The sequence below is a fragment of the Plutella xylostella genome, chromosome 28, assembly GCF_932276165.1.
Source record: "Plutella xylostella chromosome 28, ilPluXylo3.1, whole genome shotgun sequence".
NCBI lineage: Eukaryota > Metazoa > Arthropoda > Insecta > Lepidoptera > Plutellidae > Plutella > Plutella xylostella.
Genome location: NC_064008.1, coordinates 8798797 through 8818375, shown reverse-complemented (window position 1 = coordinate 8818375; position 19579 = coordinate 8798797). Strand labels below are relative to the sequence as shown.

Genomic DNA, 19579 nt, shown 5'->3' with positions numbered 1-19579 from the left:
CCGCACCCATAATTTACCCACCCACCCCTAAAATTAGTGATGGGAACTAACTGTTACACATACCCGAATAGCTATCGAATAAATTAAAGATAATCGTATCGTATGTGATTAAATACGAGCTACATTATTAACTAAGCAAGACCTGAGGAGATTTAGTAAGTAAGTATACTTAATTAATTCTACCTATCAAGTCATATTGAAAACTAAAATTACTTCAAGAATCATTAATAGTATAGTAGGTACTTTATGTACTTAAGTACCTACTTAAGTATTTCAGAATTTCCAAGCCTCTATTCTCGCGTCGGCCGCACAAGAACTGCTAACGGTTTCAAACATTGCATGGCGTGCGAACGACCGTATAAAAAACTATGCCGTTGAAAGCACACAGAGATATCGGCATCGATGCACGCACACGAGCCATCACTACAGCAGCGCCCCTCTGGTTTTGCGTCCCGAGTGCGCGCGAGAATTCACGAACACCGAAGTGGCTTTTGCTTTTGCTCCTGTCACGTTTGGAAATAGCATTCAAAATTAAAATAGTACAATAACAAAAGGACCAGCCGGTCGAAACTGGACTGTACAGAGGTGAGTGACCGCCTTTATAAACATTGAAACACGAGCTATCTTCTTTGCAGTTTGGTTGGGCCTTGTTTATTATTACATTTTAAAGTTGCATTTTTATGTTGCTTTCTCGAGTTTTTAAGATTATGTAATTTTTGTACCTGGCAAGTGTCTGTTGTGAGTTTATTTCAATGATTTTAAACACAATGAAATCAAGGTAGCGTAAGCATAGAACGTAAATTACGTGGCCTTGAAACCGTAAAACTGTATTGACATTTTACGTAATGAATGAAATGTCATTGTTGACAGCTGACGTCACTGGGTCAGCGGCAAAGGACGGAGAGTTAAACAGCCATGGCGGGAAGTTGGTGGAGGGATCCCACCGTTGATGATGGTAAGCTGATTTATACCTACATTTAATTTGATACTCGTACCTAATAGGTACCTAAATGTTATTAATAGTATTTACCTAGGTGAATATCAAAATAATACCAAGTCAGTAAATTAAGTATTTCCTTTAAAATATTTATAAAACATAGGTAATTTCTTTAAAAAATAACATTGAAAAATCAGTAACTGCCTAGTTAGCTGGTGACGAAAACCATAAATAAATCGATACTATGTTTGTGTTAAAACAGTTCTGAAACTAGGTCAATCGTAAGATTATTCATTAACTCATGCGAGACATGAGACTATGAGACGGCGCCAATGCCTCTATTTTATGCCATATTTACATAATAGGAAGCATAAAAATATTTCATAAATGTTATTAGGAATTACCTAATTTATTAGGAATGTTACGATTATTTTTTATCTAGGTACAATGTTTTGTTAATTTTAGGGGAAGAAGATGCAACTTCAGATCACGCAGTCAGATTATGGAAAAGTGCGTGCGGGACACTGATGGCGCCGGCACCCGAAGAGGCCTGGGTACAGATTGAGGAGCATTCTGCCCCAAATACCTTATGGCATTCACTCAAGAACTGCGTGGCTCACCAGGTTAATATTAATAAAGTTATCAAATTAGTAAGATTGGTGACGAAAATATAATCATAATTTCGACCGAAGAGAAAATAAACCTCCTAACTTAAACTTCTTAACATGTTATTGATCCAATTGTAAGAATGTCCGGCGATCTAGGGAAACCCGCATAACTTAAGCCCATTACTTTCTTTATCGCTTTCGACCGCGGTTTCCCGATCTTATCGCTACATTTGCTGTTTGTTACGCTGTTTCAGGCCGGAGTGTGGCAAAACTTACTAGCTAAAGGAATGGATGATGTGATTCAACCAGCTGCTTTCAAATTAGCGCTGGTTCTGAGGCATACGCCGACTGAGGTCACCACTACGCTCCTGAATGAACTATTACGGTTACACCCTCAAGCTGTAAGTATGTTACTATGTATTCATCAGTTAATTGTATTTCACTGCTGGAAAAAGTAAAAGTAGTTTCGTTATTTAGATTTTACTGTACTTTTATCAAATTGAAATATACGTAATTATACGAAAAATATTTATACTCACGTCGTTTCCGGTTTCAGCAAGATTTGACTTCCTACATATTGACGTTACTGACTGATGATGAGGCAGGTTGCAAAAACTGCCTCCCTCGAGGTGAGAACTCCCCAATTTCACCGGCGCCACAAAGGTAAAGATGGAATAAATACCTTCGTTACTATTATTTATCATAAGAGAACCATTGACCAATACATTCTTCAAAAATACATTACAGAGATCTCCAACTATTCGGTGACTGTGAACTAGCAGTACTGGCCGCCCCCATGGATCAATACGATAATCATTCCAAGCTTGTACGAGCAGAATATTCCAAGCTATCACAGGAACACTACATAGAGCTAAGAATAAAGGTACGTACTAATAAACATTTCAAATAACTAGCCAGCGGAGTCTTTTAGGCTGTAATTTCCCCTATTTCCCTTAGTATTATTGAAGTATTAAAATCTTATTTCAGGTGCTAAACCAGTTCTCGCAAATACCAAAAGTATTCCACACGCCCGAGTTCCAGCACTTCGAGAAAGCGGCGCGAGAGAACATCGAGCGGGAGATCCGCAACCTCCGTGAGGAGCTTCTAACGAACCATGGGAAGAACATATAGAATTGGTGTTATGGTACAAAGATATCCAAGAACTGGCCAGGATAATGGTGCCGTAGGGATTGGGTTTAGGGTTTTAGAGCTGAAGGCCTAAGTTACAGTGTCTATAAATGAGGCTATATTGATGACAATTCTTTCAGAATTGCTATTCAAGCTTCATTTAAAAGGCTCTGTGACTTATTAGTCTGGTAGAAATAGATTGTGCAACTAATCTTTAGATTATTTTCTTGAAACTTCATTTACTGTAAAAACATACCTGTATTAATTTCACTTCTCTTTCTTCTAACTTTTTAGTAGTTGCCTCTTCATCTTTGTAGACTTTCCAATCCTCAGTTCCCATTTCCTATATTATATAAAGATTTTAGCACACTCTATTAGCTCTAAATCACCTGAAACCCTAATCCTTAACGAGTCCTTTTCGGAAACTTACGTGCGTTATTGTAGTTTTATGAATGAGTTACATCAAATGTAGTCTGGCTCTTAATTGATGACAATGGGTGGGTAGGCAGCTGTTAGCGAGTAAGTTTCCAAAATGGACTCTGAGGGACTGTTTTGCTAATTTTTTACTTATAACCAAACATTTTGAAAAAGACCTTAGTTGCTGTGACCTACGGCAAGTTGTTGAGAATCCCTTAGTCTAGAAATAGTATTTAAAAACCCTGTAGCAGCCTTGCTCTTAATACACGACTAAGTTATTTTACTACAAAATGTATTCAAGATTTTAAGACGAAATTAGTAGGTATACTGATTATGATCATATTTATATATTTTATGTTAGATACATAGCGTATGAAAATTAGCACTACAGTCCCTCTCATGGCGCCATTGCTGACCGGTTGTTGATATCCTTGTACCAATGATCTGAAAAGATCATTTTACAAGCGATGGTCATAACATCTTGACCGCATATTGTGACGGGAAAGAATATAACAAAAAGTTATTAGAGCAAAATCTATTTTGAAATGTAGGCGAACGATAGTGATCTGTGATTACGAATGTTTTACCACCAAGGCGAATGATATTTTAGTAGGAATTTCGGTAGATTTACATAAAGTAGGTTCTTTTTCCCGTCACAATATTGTCGTGTTGCGTCACTGAATAAAAATACTGAATAGACATTTGGTATGTTTCGGCTTAGAAGTAAAATACGTTTTAAATTATGTTAGCAAGTACCATCAGGATGTAAAGATTAAGTATAAAATGCCGACAGTAGGAGTGTTCAGGTTTCAGTGACACATCTTTGTACCATAACACCTAAAACGGATACTGTATGTTTATTCAGAGATATTAGATAATTTTAATATCCAATTTATAATTAGCCTAGTGAGCATGTCTGTATCATATTATTACTAGATAAGTATAAGTACTTAATGCTTGTATTAGTACCTAAGTTCTTAACATTATTATGCAAAGATATTGTGTATTCGTCAAGCATAAATTATATCTAAATGCAGCCTTAAGTACATTGTACTGCTATATGTTATGTAACTAAGTATTGTACGCACGTTGTGGTTATAAATAAATTTATTTATTTTTATGAAATGCATTTTTACTTTAATGTTAGGTCTACGCGCTTAATTACATTCTATCGGCACGTAAAAAAGGTGGTTTGAATATGGCAACATTTCTTTCAAGAAATATCGTGTTTCATTCGATTAATACATCGATTCATCTGAAATACCTTGTACTTTTTGCAGTCGTACATAATGATTATGACAGGGCCGCACGCAACGTGAAGCCCAAAAAATTAACCCAAGCATAAAAAAATATAAAGAAGAAGAATTTATTAAATTACTTATAGGTATAACTAATGTCTTACAGCTAAAAATACAAAATTTATAGGCCAACCCGTGCCGTTAGTTAGATCCCAAGGAAAACACTACTTCTCTAACGAGAAGGTTAAGGCCGTGTCCGCACCGCGAATATTTATCCGCGCGGAATTAATTCGCAATTGTAACACATCGAATACTATAGGAGTATCCGCACTTGCGGAAAAAAAATCGCAAAAAAAATCCATAGGCTAGGCGAACTTCGATCGCGGAATATAATTCGCGCGAATGGGAGATTTTCTTTTTACGACGTTTAAAAGTTCCAAAATCGACCGAATAGATGGCATCCGGCCTGTCGTTTTTTATGAGCTGCATTCTTCTGAGGGGACGGAAGATGTCATAAATGGTACAAAGCTGTCTTAAACTAGTTAACACTTCATATTATGCATAATATAACAGCTAGTTATTGCATATCTAAGTTGAATTCACATCCATTGGGTTTTTGTATTGGCTGTAAGGACTGAAATCCATGCCGGCTAGAAAAAAATATGCAGTGCTGTTGAGTATGAAGTTTTACTAGTGCCATCTATAATAGGTTTTTGTCTATGGTTGAAAATCTCCCATTAATTCCGCGCGGAAAAATATTCGCGGTGCGGACACGGCCTAACTAACCCATTTATTTCTCACGATTACTCGTTGAGGTTCTTTTCTATAAGATTACTCGATTATTCTGTATTACTATTTTATTCTGGCAATACTGGCTTCTGCTTCTTCTGCCAAATCTGCCATTATTTCATAAATCCAAAATGGCCGTTTGTAAATTGTCATTGTTCTTTCCCGACTTAAAATTGTGAAAAATTCTATAAAAAATCGTCTTATTACATAATTTTCCATCCAAATACCATCGCGTGTACCGTGATTTACCATCTTGTTGCAAATTAAACCGCCTCTAGCCGTCCGATCGTTCGCTACAGCAGGTAAAAAATGGGGCCTCTCGAAATCGAGGGGAGGTCATTGATCGCAGCTCGCTAGGGCTCCAGGTGCGTCGGCGTCCAGGCGTGCGTGAGTAGCTAGTGTCTGACGAGCCGGTGCTGTTCACAGACATGTCGTGGAGGCGCGACGACCGCTGGGACGAGCGGCGCTCGCCGACGTGGGACTCGCGGCGCGACGGCTCCCCGCGCCGCCGCGAGCGGTACGACGACCGCTACAGCCGCCCGCGCGAACGCTACGACCGCGAGCGCGAGCACGAGCGGCGGCGGCGGCACGAGGAGCGCTCGCCCTCCCCCCCCGCCGCGCCCTCGCCGCCGCGTATCAGCGACGACCGCGACGACGACCGCAGCAGCTCGCACTCGCGCCGCGACCCCTCCCCGCCCCGCGACCCGTCCCGCTCGCCCCCCGCGCCCCCCCAGCACCCCGCGCACCCCGCGCCCCCCGTCTCCGCGTCCCCGGGAGACTGGTTCTGCAAGTGTGGACTGTACAACTTCAAGCGCCGCCACATCTGCTACCGACGCAGCTGCAACGGCAAGCGCTCAGACGGGATAGTCTACTCGGGAGATACAGTAGCCACTGAGACTAATGCGGGGATCACTAAGAGGCTTCTGTTCAGGAGATTGGACGCGCTGACCACTGAGGAGAAGATCTTGGATGCTCTGAAGGAGAAATGCTCGAAGACCGTGCTGGATTCTATCGCAGGAATCACTATTGGAAGGGAAACATTGACTGGGGCTTCCAAATGTCTCGCCTACATTAACTTTAATTCTATAGCTGATTCCACTGCAGCGTATTCAGAGTTGATGGCCTTGGAATCTCCACTGATCATAGACAGCAGAGAAGTGCTAATATCTTATTACAACGAGCCAACCAAACCACAGAAAAACATGAATATGGGTGCAGATTACTCTGCATACTATGCCCAGGCCGCTGCTTACAACCAGAGCACCCGCTCAATGTCAGAGGCTGACCGGATAAATGCTGCTGCCGCGGTGGCGCAGTCAGCCATTGCCTCCGCCAATGCCAGACTCATGTCCTGGACCCCAGTCGCCGCCCCAACCTTTGTCAACCCAACCGCCCAAACACCATCCGTAACTAAGATCCCAACTGGTGACGGCAAAACAGTCTACTCAGCTCCTGACACCAGAACATTCTTGTATGATGAGACCTCAGGGTACTACTATGATCCAGCTACTGGCTTGTACTATGATGGCAACACTCAGTATTTCTTCAACAACCAGACCAGTCAGTATATGTACTGGGATGCCACCACATCTACATACATCTCAGCGACCCAGACGCAACAGAATACCAACCAGCCAAAGCTGCCCACACCCCCGGAGGCCACCGAGGGCAACACCATCGCCAAGGAGCCTCCCGAAGAGAAGAAGAAGAAAGATAAAGATGAGAAAGTCAAAGTGGCTAAGAAAATAGCCAAAGACATGGAGCGGTGGGCCCGCACCCTCAACCAGAAGAAAGAGAACGCTAAAAGCAACTACGTCATGGAGCAAGTTCTGGATACAAGTGACAGTAAAGGCTCAGCGGACATCGGATTCTCAGTGCTAGGAGCCGGTCCGTCGCTGACAACACAGCATGTGAAGGAAATCTCCCCGCCTCCACAGGCCAGTACCGACGAGTTCCTAGTGAAGAAAGTGTCAGAACCGGTGCAGTTCGAGAGCGACGAGGGCATCATCGACTGGGCCAAGCTCACCTGCCTGCTATGCAAGCGCCGCTTCCCATCCGTGGACGTGCTCAACAAGCACAAGTCCATGTCCGACCTGCACAAGCAGAATCTAGCCGAGTACCGACAGAAGACCGACTTGCTTCCTCAAAGCAATGGGTATAGAGACAGGGCGGCGGAGCGACGGATGAAGTTTGGTGAAGACGAGACTCCAATCAAGCGGCGCTACGAGCCAGCCGAGTCGCTGCCACCGCCGATGCCGATCCACCCGCCTCCATCCGTCGTTGATACCATCGGTGGGAAAATGCTGCAGAAAATGGGCTGGTCACAGGGCAGAGGGCTGGGCAAGACGGAGCAGGGCAGAATAGCCCCCATCGAGGCGGAACAACGGCCAAGTCTGGCCGGTCTAGGGCAGAAGAAGGGCATCTACACCCCGACTCCGGGTGAGACCTACCGAGACACCGTGAAGAAGCTCATGATTGCCAGATATAAGGAGGTGGTTGGGCAAGAGGATGACAACTGATAGGTGAGTTGTATTTTGTTCATATGCATTATGCTAATTCTCTGTTTTATTCGCAGATCCTGGATTTTGAGGTCAGTAGAAGATATTTTACCTATTTACTAGGTATATTATTTTATTATGTATGAACATGAGTTGAGCACCAACTTTGTACCTGATTTGTCTGTGATATTTTCAACTTTATGACAATATTTTTAGAAATGTAGACCTTTAGGTACAGTGATTTTGATTACAGCGAGAAAGCAAGTCCATAATTTTTAAGTATTTAAAAGATCGAAAAGTTTAATTTATGGTACTTTAATGTTATAATTTAGCACTTGTTTCTCTATGTACTAGACTAGACTGATAAGAAACAGATGTTGAAGATCTTTAGCTCTTTATTACTATGGGATCAAAGAATAATCAGCAATAAAAGATCTTAGGTTCTTTCTGATTGTACCTACTTAAGATATTGTGCCAAATCGACTGAATTACATTTTTTCATCGAAAACATTCCACTGAGGTGAACATTCCTGCATGAATTTACTTAAAAATATATAAGAGATAAAGAAACTAGGTTAGTAGAGTATGCAAATACCAAACAACTGGTCGTGTTTATCAAAAATGTTATCTGGTGAGAGGTAATAAGGTTTGAAAACGAGTGTTGATTTTGTCTAATGTTTTGATTCTGGTTTCCAAAACTAGATGGCAGCAGTAACTAAGGGCCGGCCTCAGATTCGCTGCCTTCATACCTTGGTAAGTATAATACTACTTTCTGCACTAATACAGTTGTTCACAGGGATTCTATGGTACTTGAGATGAAACTGAAGATTATTTACTCTGAAGAGTACTGAAAGAGTGTGTTTACAGAGACTATCTGCCTATCTATCTGCATTCAAAGTTTAGGGAATATTGAAGACTTGTGCATGGCTTTTTTACTTATTTCCTGTGTTGGTCATAGTCATCAGACTATCTGATAATTATCAAGTTTTTTTCTCATACACTTTATGGTACAAGACTCTGGGAAATAAGTAAAAATAAGATTTAAAAAACAACCAAAGAAAAGTCGAAAAATTCGAAGCTAACAAATGTGAAACTGTGACTGATGTGTTTGTGCTCATAAAGGCTATATTCCATTGGCGAGTCGGTGAAGAAACGGTGCTGTTGCGTTTTTTAAAGACTCTTATTGACGGTTTTGACTATTTACCTTACAGAATTGCCAGACGGGTGGACAGCCAGCAAAAGCAAACTTTATGAGTTTCTGTGTTACCACAAGGGACCCTCTGACTGCACAGATCTCAGCCATCATACAGGTACCTATTTAATTCATATTTATAAGATGGGAAACACTTTGTTGACCTATTCCTGTTGAATTTGGGAGAATAAAACCTCTTATTGATCAAATTAATTAAGTTAATTTACATAGTTATGGATCTGTGCAGTCAGATTTGATTGCCACATAAATCTGCTGTTTATTTTCTGGGACCTACATCTAGAAAGTTCGTCAACTTATTGTCTTATTATTTTAATTTATGAAACTCAGAATGTATCTAACTTTTGGGTAAAATTGTAAATAGAATCTTTATTAGTTCATGTTTTCATTCCACCTACTTATTATTTTACTAGCTTTTAAAGTATATTAATTCCTAACTTTTTTCCAAGTAAAAAGTAGTATAACTTCCGTAAATAAAGAAACTGTGAAATTGGCGTGTGTTAAATAAATGGGATTAGAAAAGAGTATTGACAGACCCATGTAAGTCCGTCCGCCATTTGTATATTATTTCTTTATTCGCGTACGTTATAAATACTAAAATATTTTGATCTTTAGGTGAAAGTGTACAGATAGATATTTCTGACAACGATCAAAAATGCGAGGGCTAGCTAATTGGATATAAGGTATTATCGGATACATAGGTCTTCATTGTCACCTCAATCCACTGTATATCTGTAATCAAAAGGATTACGGAAAATAAATTCCAAGTCAGTGGCGGTAAGATACTTCTACTACGATAGACCATTGTCAATTATCTCAATGTTATTTCCATTATAAAATTAGTTTTTCTTGATAAAAAAAACCAGGTACATCTCTACCTAATTTATAATTGGGTATAGGACAGTCTGTTAGTGATAGTGATAATAATAATTTATATCCGTTCTAAAACTTGCTCCATTAACTAGTAAGATGTACTATATTTTTCCCGCCTTCCAAATGACTTTAAAATATATGTAGGTTTACTTTTAGTTCTAAGTTATATTTTGTTATGCTCATAGGTAGTAATTACAGAGCAAAATGTACCTAAGGTTAAAAACAAAGTGGAATTTCATTGGTTTGGCTCATAGCATTAAACACTATTGAGATGGAAATGTGACTAAAATTTCTTATCCACTTAGGTGCGTCCTGCCTGACTTATTTATAGAATAACTTCCAAATCACTTGACTAAATAACAACAGACAGTGTGTAAGGTCCTTAGGTTTTAATTTCTGGATCATGGAACAAGTTGGTATCGCTTCTTTCCCTTGTTCGACACTATATTGTCTGCTTTTCTTTCCCAATGGTTGAAACTTACTGGTACATGCTATAATAGTCAGTTGTTAATGTATCAAACAAGGGAAAGCAGTGATTTTCAAAAATTGTTTAAATACTTGTTTCCTGGCTTATGATGGAGAGAAACTTGTAAATACTTTGTAGCGGTTAGGTATCAATTAAGTTATTTTTGTTTTTCCTGGAAATATATTTGTATGTTAGGTATAGAAATAGGTGTAATGATGATGGACTAGATACCTAGGTATCTACCTAGATGATAGCTCTGCTATGTCTGTGTAACATACTCATGAATTATGTAAGTATTTGTTGTAACTTATAGATTATGATGTAATTTAGACATATTTTTATAGCTCAATTAGCTTAAATAAATGTTTAATTATTATTATGTGGTTTTTGTTTCAAAATCAAAATAAATAGGTTTAATTCTTAGATAGGTAGGTAGGTAACAAAGATTATTACTTCAAAAATGTAAATAGCATGGAATAGCATTTTGAAATAAATTTATTTGCAGTTAGGACTTAAAGATTTAGCTTACTTAATTAAACATTCGAAAACACTTATTATAACTCTCACAGTCTACAGAGTGGCTGTATTAATAATGGGTACTTTATAGATGGTTGTATATTTAGAACCTATGGGTGGATCTGAGTCAAAACCCAAGAATTTAAGTAATAATAAATAATATTAAAGAAATCCTCAATCAATTCAATCTTCACGATGTAGTTTGAGAATAAACCGGGTAACTATTCTGTAGAACTGTGCAGTCTTCATCCAACACCCCCCCTTCACGCCAGGACTTCCGTCTGATGATGATGATGATGATGATGAAGAGGCTCTAGCTGCCGCGGTAAGTGGAGTAGCCGAATGGAGTGAGCAGCAGTGGGATGTGGTAGTGTTCGCCGTCCTTCACCTTGAACACTATCTGGAAAGACAGAGGACACTTGATAAGCATTTGGAGTAAGTATGTAGGTACAATAAAAAGTGGAAGGAACAGATTTGCGTCAGTCAGAGTGAGGGTGCATGAACGGAGCCACCCAGTCGTATCAACTGTACGAACAACTGACTGAGGGCTGGCTAATCCCCTTTTGTGTCTAGTAAGAATAAAAATTTCTACTAGTTCTAGTCCTTTAACCGAAGTGACGAATTTAGTCCAGCTCTATTAGGTATTAGTCACCAACACGCTCAGAAGCCAGTCTCAGTCCTCATACTGCCTCATGCATTGATGATTAAGGTATATCATAAGTTATTATAGACTTGAGTTGTGCACAGGGTTCTATAAAGCCTAACTACTAGCGCCATCTATCTTTAACAATAGGGAATGTTAGGTTAACTGTTGACGTGTAGCTAGCATCACTAAAAATATTTAGGCAGTTAAGGTTAAAATAAGCAACAAACCTCCACATAAGGATACAGGGACTCCTTCCCATTTCTCTCGTAATATTCTCCCACATTGAACTTCAGTTTGTAAGTCCCTTCAGCCATGGAATCCTTGGAAAACGGGAACTGTATTCTTCCATCAGTGTTGGTCGCCGTGTTATGCCATTGCACCCAGTTTGGCTCCTTATCTTTGTATAATTCTACAAAGACTCCGACGGCTGGCTTTCCAGTAGACGTGTCCAGTACGTGGGTAGATAACACTAGTCGCGACATATCGTCGGCTTGTGAAGATGAGACTGACAAAATTAATAAAAACACACAGATTAGAGACACATGCGGCGTCATAATGTCAAGATGCGTTATGAAATCTGTTCGTGCAGACAGACAGATGATTTTATGGAAATTATGTGGAATATTTTAATGATTTTACTAGAAACTCAACAGTGGTTGTCGCTAGCCGTGCGCGCTCGAGAAAGTCGTGTTTTTAAATGTGTGATTGTGTTTGTTTGTGCAGTTCACTCTCGTCTCATCCTCTAGTAAAGATTGATGTTAGTGCCGTTGCGTTCGGTAGTGGAGGGCGCTAGTGTCTTCATTTATTTATTTTATTATTTTAAGGGCCTGTTTCACAATGTATGGATAATGGCTACTTGTCGGATAAAAGTCATGCTGTCACTGTCTAAAACATAACTACAGAGAGTGACAGCATGTCTTTTATCCCACAGGTAGCCATTATCCAGACATTGTGAAACAGGCCCTAAGATTAAAAAACATTTGAATCACTATTTACGACATGATTTGAATAACTTTACCCGACAGAGGGGATTTTGTCAGAAGAGTATCAATAGGGGTGAAAGTTCCCAAAATTAAACCAGATTATAACGTAAATACTAAATACTTACCTACCTACTTCTGTCAATATAGACAAAAATCATAAAAAGTATGTCTTCTTCTTAAACAGTCATACGTATACGTAAGTTGGTGACAAGAGCTAGCTAGACTAAAGGCGCTATTATACGCAGAACTAGCGCTGCCAGTTGATAAAAAATCATAACTTTCGTTTGAAAGCGTTTTTCCAAAAACTGCGAAAGCCATCCCCCTCGTCATGTTAATTCCAATTTTTAGAACCTACCTCCTAATTCTTCTTTCTTGGTGCCTGGAATGTATAATCCGTGGTTAAAGATTCCCTCGTCAGTCTGTACCCCCAGTGGGGACACAATATTGGACAGCTCGAAGGTCAGCGTCAATATGAGATAACTTTGTCGGACGGAGATACGATGGTTATTATGTCTTATGTTATTATGTGTGATATGATTACATTATCTTTCTCTCGAGAACATTGAGCTCACTGGGTTACTCAAATATTTGGAAGATGCCTAGGTAGGTGATAAGGACGTACCTAAGAAGGGAGGTAGATACACAGGTGTGTATTTATTTTCGGATTTGTATGTAGTAGGTTATGGAGCTATACCTAACTGCTCTAGCTATCTAATATCACCTAATCTAGGTAGGTAGGTAGGTAAATACTATAGGCAGTTTTTAGGTTCCCTAATTATTGTATTATTCTGGAACCATGCGTGATTTAAGTTACAGTAACGTTAAGTTAAGTAGTTAGTTAACTATAAGTATATAGGAACTTAGTTGCTTTAAGCCTCGAATTCACTAGGGCACAAGTTCTGAGACTGTTACAGAACATCTACGGTGCGTGTTCTCAGAACATTTTGGTTGTTACATGTTGCTTGTCCACACCAGCAGTCTCCGCCGACATGTCGCCCGAGGTTGTCGTGGCAGTTAGTGCTGCGTGCTAGAAGTCGCGCACGCGTCCACACTCTGCAACAGCGGTCGCGAGACTGATGTCGCTGGAAGTTCTGTCTCGCGAGCCAAAACACGGAACCTGTTCTGCGACACGTAGATGTCGCGTGCGACGTCGCAGAACAGAGCGCGACGTCGCGGCGACACGTAGACGACATGTGCCTAGACTGGTTCTGCGACGATTTGTCGCCTAGTGAATACGAGGCTTTATTTAAGTTTGCAAAAAAGAACACTCGAATTAAACTTCATCTTTATTCGAAATACGATCACTATATACGATCCCCCCAGAACATTCTTGCGAATTTTACAAACATTCATTTATTAATAATCTAAATATACACCAGCTTATTCAAATACCTGACAGGTTCCAGGTTCCTCTCCCCAGGGTACAAAGTCTTCTTCACCACTTTCACCACTCTATATTCTGGTCAGCTGCGAACCCCACGTTGTTCAAGTTCCCTCGCCTCTCTTCCGGCAACCTCCACATTAGAGGGCTGAAGTCTTTCTGCTGCCACTTGAAGCGGGATCCTTTCCTCATCAGGGTTGGAAACTCCTCCGAAAGTGACATTTTCTCTTTCTTCAGTTCCATATTCATCTTTTTGCTGATCATCTGCTTTTGTAGTCCTTTACCCTTGTCGGGAGAAAACTTTGTTGAGAATCTGGAGACTCTTTTGACATCTGCAGTGTTGTTGTTGTCCGTGATCCATGATTTAGTCACACTTTTCACATTTTCCCTTCCGTATTTGCTGTCTCCGATTCCTTTCAAGTAGCTCTGTATTTCCTTGCTTTGCAGAGGTTTGTCAGTCAACTTCGCGTTGCCCTTATTCTCGTTCTTATGTTTGGTGATTTGCTTGACGGATTCTTCGATCAGGTGTTTCAGCGTAGGATCCTGGCTGATGACGTCACAGGGGATGGAAGGGAAGTTCTGGCACAACACTGACTGCATCTTGGCGACTACGCTGGCATCTCCAGGGTCTTCAGAGTGATGTTCTGGTGTGGATGAGGGCTCTTTGCGGGAATTTACCATTTTTGTCGGGAGTGCGTTGTTCCTCATGAATTGGCAGGATATTAGAGATGGTCCGGTCAGGATTAGGGCCAGTGCAAAGTGCATAGCGATGGATGTCTTCATTATTTAATTATATCTTTATGCTTAGCGGTACGACAATCATAATAACGAAGTTAAGAAATACTGAACACTGCCTCAAAAATAAGAGGAAACAGTACTTAGCTACCAAACAACTTTGTTGTTGTTGAATTTCTTTTTTTATTGACGGAAACGGACTTGTACGGCAGTTTTGTGTGAAAACTAGTGCGTTTAGCATTGGGCTACAATCTAAACACCCTTTATTTATTTAAGTTACATATAGCTTCTATGAACACTGAACAAAAGCCATGCCATGACAAGGTCACAGCCATGCATCCATGCCATGTTATGCTGTCACCACCTCCACCTTCTGCCTCACAGAGAGCCTCGCCCGCCCCACTGTGGCTGCAAAGGTTGAGCCACAAGTTGATTCGTCCCTGATTATAGCTATATCTTTGCCTAAGGCGTTACTTTGCCTGTTTGTTTGTTATGCAACAAATAAGAATAGTTATGTAGTATTTAATTTAGCACTTAACTATTTACAACTGATTAATTCAGTAGTTAGCCTGGCTGGTTCCCAAACTAGGGTTTCCTGTACTATTCGTTTGCATCGATGTAAAGTAGGGAACTCGCGATGCATAGCCAGGATTTTTACTCGGTTTCCACCTAGCTAGGATGAAATAATTACCTAAGTAACTTAGCTAGAACTAGTGGGTCGGATAGGAATGCGAAGAAAACGCTGTTATCTAAGATGTAATGGTGCATTGTATTGTTGCACCACGAGCCTTATTAACGTTATGAGTTCATTGATTTTGCTGTACTTAACTGTAACGGTAGTAGGTATATTGTAGGTAATCATAAACTGCGACACTTAAATATGACTACTGTAGGTACTAACTAGCAGAGATATCATATTATCGATAGTATTGTATAGGTACTCAAATTAGTTTCAGTTTTATATTTTTTCAGTTGAGAGTACTGCTAGTGACATCTATTGACGAGTAGTATAACTAAGTAACAAATTTTCTAGCATACTTGAAAATGAAGAATTTAATTTATACCTTTACGAGTTATATTTCTTTACCATAAAACGAATTATAGTTTTAAAAAAAATATATAATACATTGTAGCCGTAGGTATACAATAACAATAATACCGTTGTTACCGACTCGATTGGTACAGCTATTCACTCATAGGTGTCGCTACTTGTATAAAAACTGCATACAGCTATACTTTTATCGTTGATTACCGTTGCATTCCTGCATGCATGGGTTGGGTGGGTTTATATTATTAATTATTATCCCTAAGGGTTTACGAAAGGAGCGTCCGCGAGTAAAGTTAAGGCCCGGGTCTCCTATTTATGCCGTAGGTCGCGTCTAGCGTCACGCCGTAGGCCGCGTCACGATGCTCACTATAGAAATGTACTGATGCGGTCTCCCTCACACGCCGACGTTCGTTGGCGCGTAGACATAATGAGGCCCGGGTCTCCTATTTACTCCATAGGTCGCGTCAAGTGTCACCACCGTAGGCCGCGTCACGATACTCACTACGTCTACACGCCAACGTCGGCGTGTGAGGGAGACCGCATCAGTACATTTCTATAGTGAGCATCGTGACGCGGCCTACGGCGTGACGCTGGACGCGACCTACGGAGTAAATAGGAGACCCCGGCCTAAGGTACGTCATCGACTGACGCTTATAGTCAATCCTACCTAGCCTTCAAATGGCCACCGCCCCATAACAGGAATTTCTTCACTGATATAAACTCAGAATAAAGAGGTAGTAACAAATAAGCGAACGGATGGACAGAAATATATCTACTACCTACCAACAGATATACCTATATGACAAACCAAGCTACAAGAGCTCTGTTTTTATAATTATGCTACGGAATCTTAGAAGTAGCTAATCTAGATAGGTAGTATCTGTTATTTATTTCAGTAAGTAATACAACTATCTTAGTTCACAAAATAATAAACCCACACATCCCTGACTGACCCGATCCTAAACCGACCTCGACAAAGAAATATAGACGTGTCATTTTCGCAAAATCCCCAAAAGCGCGAGCATAGTGCACATCAGTCCAGCAGTCAGACGCAGGGGCGGAATGTTCCAGAAATAAAAAATAAACTCAAATAAAAGCCAAGTATTTCTGCACAAAAAGCGGTCAGCGTTTAGTTGGTCGCGGCCGGCGCGGTCAGCAAAGGGGTGGCGAGAGGTTAGCGTGGATGTGCTGGGGTGGGGTGGTTTGGTGGTAGGTTTGGTTGAAGTCTCGTGACGTGACGTGATACTGTAAATAATGACTAAACCGGTAAAAAGTAACGTGTAAACCTAATGCTTCTTCATATAAACCTAATGCTTCGTTTTCTTGACGTGTTGGTGACAAATACAAAAGCAAGACTTGTTTTGTCACAGTAGTGAATGGATTGTCCAGTCAGAGGCTTCGTAATGGTGAGGATTGAGGGAGTCCCACTGCTTACCAATGCAAATATACTTAAAATAATTAAACCTGCAATAGCTAAAGTCGTATCCACACTACTCTCGCCCTACATGGCCACGTCAGCAGCCCATGACGGAGTGTGTGTCGCTCACAGTCCGCGGCGTAGAGTGAGCCAGAGACATCCGGCTAGCGGGGTCAATCTAGTTTACGAAAAGCGACATTTGGGAGCTTTACTCGTTGCATTAAAACGGACCGATTCCATGAGAGCTTGCTTGTTTTTTGGCAAGCTAGAATAATTATGCTTAGAAGGGCTCTTGCTTAACGATATACTTACGACATTTTGGAGAGCAGTAATGCAAACGGTACTGGGGTATAGAGTCGCGGTTAGCCGGTACCTACTTCGTATTTCGTAAGATAGAGTGACCCCTGTGGTCACGCCATGAGATGGAGAGAAGTGCCGCGTAATCACGTCGTTTACTTGATAGATCGGGGGTATTTGAGTCCTATACGGAGGGACAGCCGAAATCATAAATATGTATATTGAATGTTGTATCGTACACTTTTGTACCTTGTAGTAAACATCTTGTTTAGAATAAACTTTACAAAGTGTAGCCAATGAAGCTTCTTGAATTTATATTTAATTTATTTTTATTTAGAATCGGCTGCTACAGATATGAAATATACTATACTTTATTTACCTAGCTATAGTATAGATATATGCCTAAAGTTTTAGAGTAGGTAGATAGGTAACCTGCTGAAAGTTCAGTCCCATCTTCACTCTTATTTACAACCGTCTATCCATGTACCTACCAAGCATCCCATACCAAGCCATATAAAACCCCCATTGGTGCCGAAACATTTTCAGCTGTTCCATTTTCAAACATTCAGTCGCAACAGTTGCGGCCAATAGCGGGGGCTGAAACAGTATCCGCTGTTCTTATTGGTCGCTCGCTACAGTTGCCAGTGAGTGGGCGTGGCCACTTCATTAAGGCTATGTTGTTTTTTATGAGCTTCATGTTGAACTTTTAGTCTCTTTCCGTTGAGGGTGCTAGGTAGAGAGGTGTTAGGTATGTACTCTACTAGAGGTTTAGGTGCACATGCTTTGAAGGGTATATTATAGCTTCTGTACCTACATGGATATTTTCTGAAGCATGAATGCACTCTCTAAAAATTATAAAATATCCTTCAAATATGATAGTTAGTATGTTAAAAATATTGCAGATAAAAAACAAGACACTTATAGGCATCTCCATATAAAAGATATAATTTTTTTTTGATCAGATATGATCCTAACATAGAAATTACTCAGTACCTGTAGTAGGTATGTTACTTCGACTAATCATCGATAGGTACGTAATGTAACTGATAAAATGCCAGCCTGTATATTGATGACCTGTTGAACTCCAAATATGAGCATAGGCCTCAATGCGCCTCTGCAACATTAAATATCATTTTCCAACACAGTTGACTACGCTTAGGTTGTTTCACTCTAATGAAAAAGTTGACCTCATTCCCACAAACGAAATAAAACCATACCTTAGTAAATTAACAAAATCAAATATAAATGTAATAGCAACTCAAGGTCCCACAAATAATACGAAAGGTTCCAATTTGCCCCCCGCCGGGTGTAGGGTGGAGGGGGGGGGGGGGGGGTATTCAAATAGCGAACATTTCATTTTAACGCTTGCGAAGATATTTCGCCGCTCCCACGGCGCGGCTAGTGATGGGGTTGATGTAAATTTTGACGGATTATGTTTTGTCGATAGATGGCTGTGCTAAATAACTTATAATGTGCTAATACCACTATGTGCTAAATAACCTAAATGCCTATAATAATCTACCATACCAAACCTATCATAATATATCTCGCACGTTGTTATAGGTAAACTTAGGATAAGCAGTTGGCTTTTCAATAAAGTAAGAAACAAAGAGGTTAATCGTTATTGGTTTCTGTAAGTACTGTCACAAACTACTGGGGTTACCTAATCATGCCATAGCATGTAGATCTTAGAAACTTTTCTAATTTAGAGTAATTATAATTTGTAATTGATTAAAAAATTATGTAGTTTAATATAAGGAAAATAGTAAATAAGTATGAGAAGAACGTCCATCGAGCTTTTTATTACCGTCTGTTGCTGAATCCTGAAGGTTATAGGACCATGCACGCATATAATTATGTAGGAACTTAGGTATTAAGTAGCTTATCTACAAAAACTATCGACACCGCAACCTCACTCACCCCACCACTACCCCACAGCAAGTTGAGACGTTTGCGAAATGTGAACATTTCAGGGATCGGTCGCTGCGAGGAATCCTCATTTGTTCCCCCCCCCCCCCTCCCTCCCCGTCCCTTCCCACCCCCCGGCCCGCCCGCGCACCTGGAGACAAGACGGACTATTCTGGAGAGCGGTGGTAGCTCAGTCGGGTAAGCGCCCGCTTCTCACACCAGAGATGTGGGTTCGAATCCCGGCGCTGACATGTACCGATGAGTTCTTTTCTGAATTTACAATGTATACCATCGCTCTTACGGTGAAGGAAAACATCGTGAGGAAACCTGCATATCTAGATTTAGCACATCTAGATATGTGAACCCACCAACCCGCAGTGGACCAGCGAGGTGGGAAATGGTCCAAGCTTAGGAAGGCAGTTTAGACCTTGGGGATATACACAAAGGATCCATTCGAGAGAGCCAAGTGCAGGTACTTACACCC

At 40.6% G+C, this 19579-nt stretch overlaps 3 protein-coding genes across 8 annotated transcripts; 2 read left to right on the top strand and 1 right to left on the bottom strand.

Annotated features, from left to right (window-relative positions):
- The first annotated feature begins 267 nt into the window (after positions 1-267).
- Positions 268-3990, top strand: LOC105398757. The gene is made up of 7 exons (XM_011570980.3): positions 268-585; positions 871-955; positions 1403-1560; positions 1800-1946; positions 2102-2208; positions 2293-2428; positions 2533-3990. Exons 2-7 carry the CDS (start codon positions 916-918, stop codon positions 2674-2676), a joined length of 732 nt encoding a protein of 243 aa, XP_011569282.2. The 5' UTR covers positions 268-585; positions 871-915; the 3' UTR covers positions 2677-3990.
- A 1217-nt stretch (positions 3991-5207) lies between these two features.
- Positions 5208-10540, top strand: LOC119692052 (RNA-binding protein 5-A). Of its 3 annotated transcripts, XR_005254111.2 has the most exons (4): positions 5209-5419; positions 5544-7639; positions 8318-8368; positions 8827-10540. XR_005254111.2 is itself a non-coding variant. In XM_038111185.2 (2 exons), exon 1 carries the CDS (start codon positions 5546-5548, stop codon positions 7634-7636), a length of 2091 nt encoding a protein of 696 aa, XP_037967113.2. In that variant the 5' UTR covers positions 5208-5545; the 3' UTR covers positions 7637-7639; positions 8318-10540. The 3 variants fall into 3 exon arrangements, 1 of the variants encoding a protein (XP_037967113.2); XR_005254110.2 differs by having other exon boundaries at positions 5209-7639; XM_038111185.2 differs by having other exon boundaries at positions 5208-7639; positions 8318-10540.
- A 101-nt stretch (positions 10541-10641) lies between these two features.
- Positions 10642-12071, bottom strand: LOC119692051 (5-hydroxyisourate hydrolase). Of its 4 annotated transcripts, none has more exons than XM_038111182.2 (3): positions 11978-12071; positions 11554-11831; positions 10642-11080 (listed from the first exon to the last, which is right to left on the bottom strand). In XM_038111182.2, exons 2-3 carry the CDS (start codon positions 11806-11808, stop codon positions 10994-10996), a joined length of 342 nt encoding a protein of 113 aa, XP_037967110.2. In that variant the 5' UTR covers positions 11809-11831; positions 11978-12071; the 3' UTR covers positions 10642-10993. The 4 variants fall into 4 exon arrangements, with proteins under 4 accessions (XP_037967110.2, XP_037967111.2, XP_037967112.2 ...); XM_038111183.2 differs by having other exon boundaries at positions 11966-12058; XM_038111184.2 differs by having other exon boundaries at positions 11554-11819; positions 11966-12018.
- Positions 12072-19579: the final 7508 nt, after the last annotated feature.

Bases quoted from the DNA above. Each gene is read 5' to 3' on its own strand.
- LOC105398757 (XM_011570980.3), top strand. From the start codon at position 916: ATGGCGGGAAGTTGGTGGAGGGATCCCACCGTTGATGATG. The intron at 1,947-2,101 runs GTAAGTATGTTA...TTCCGGTTTCAG, and splicing joins TACGGTTACACCCTCAAGCT to CAAGATTTGACTTCCTACAT. The intron at 2,209-2,292 runs GTAAAGATGGAA...AATACATTACAG, and splicing joins ATTTCACCGGCGCCACAAAG to AGATCTCCAACTATTCGGTG.
- LOC119692052 (XM_038111185.2), top strand. From the start codon at position 5,546: ATGTCGTGGAGGCGCGACGACCGCTGGGACGAGCGGCGCTCGCCGACG.
- LOC119692051 (XM_038111180.2), bottom strand. From the start codon at position 11,880: ATGACGCCGCATGTGTCTCTAATCTGTGTGTTTTTATTAATTTTGTCA. The intron at 11,081-11,553 runs GTTTGTTGCTTA...CTGTCTTTCCAG, and splicing joins CCCTGTATCCTTATGTGGAG to ATAGTGTTCAAGGTGAAGGA.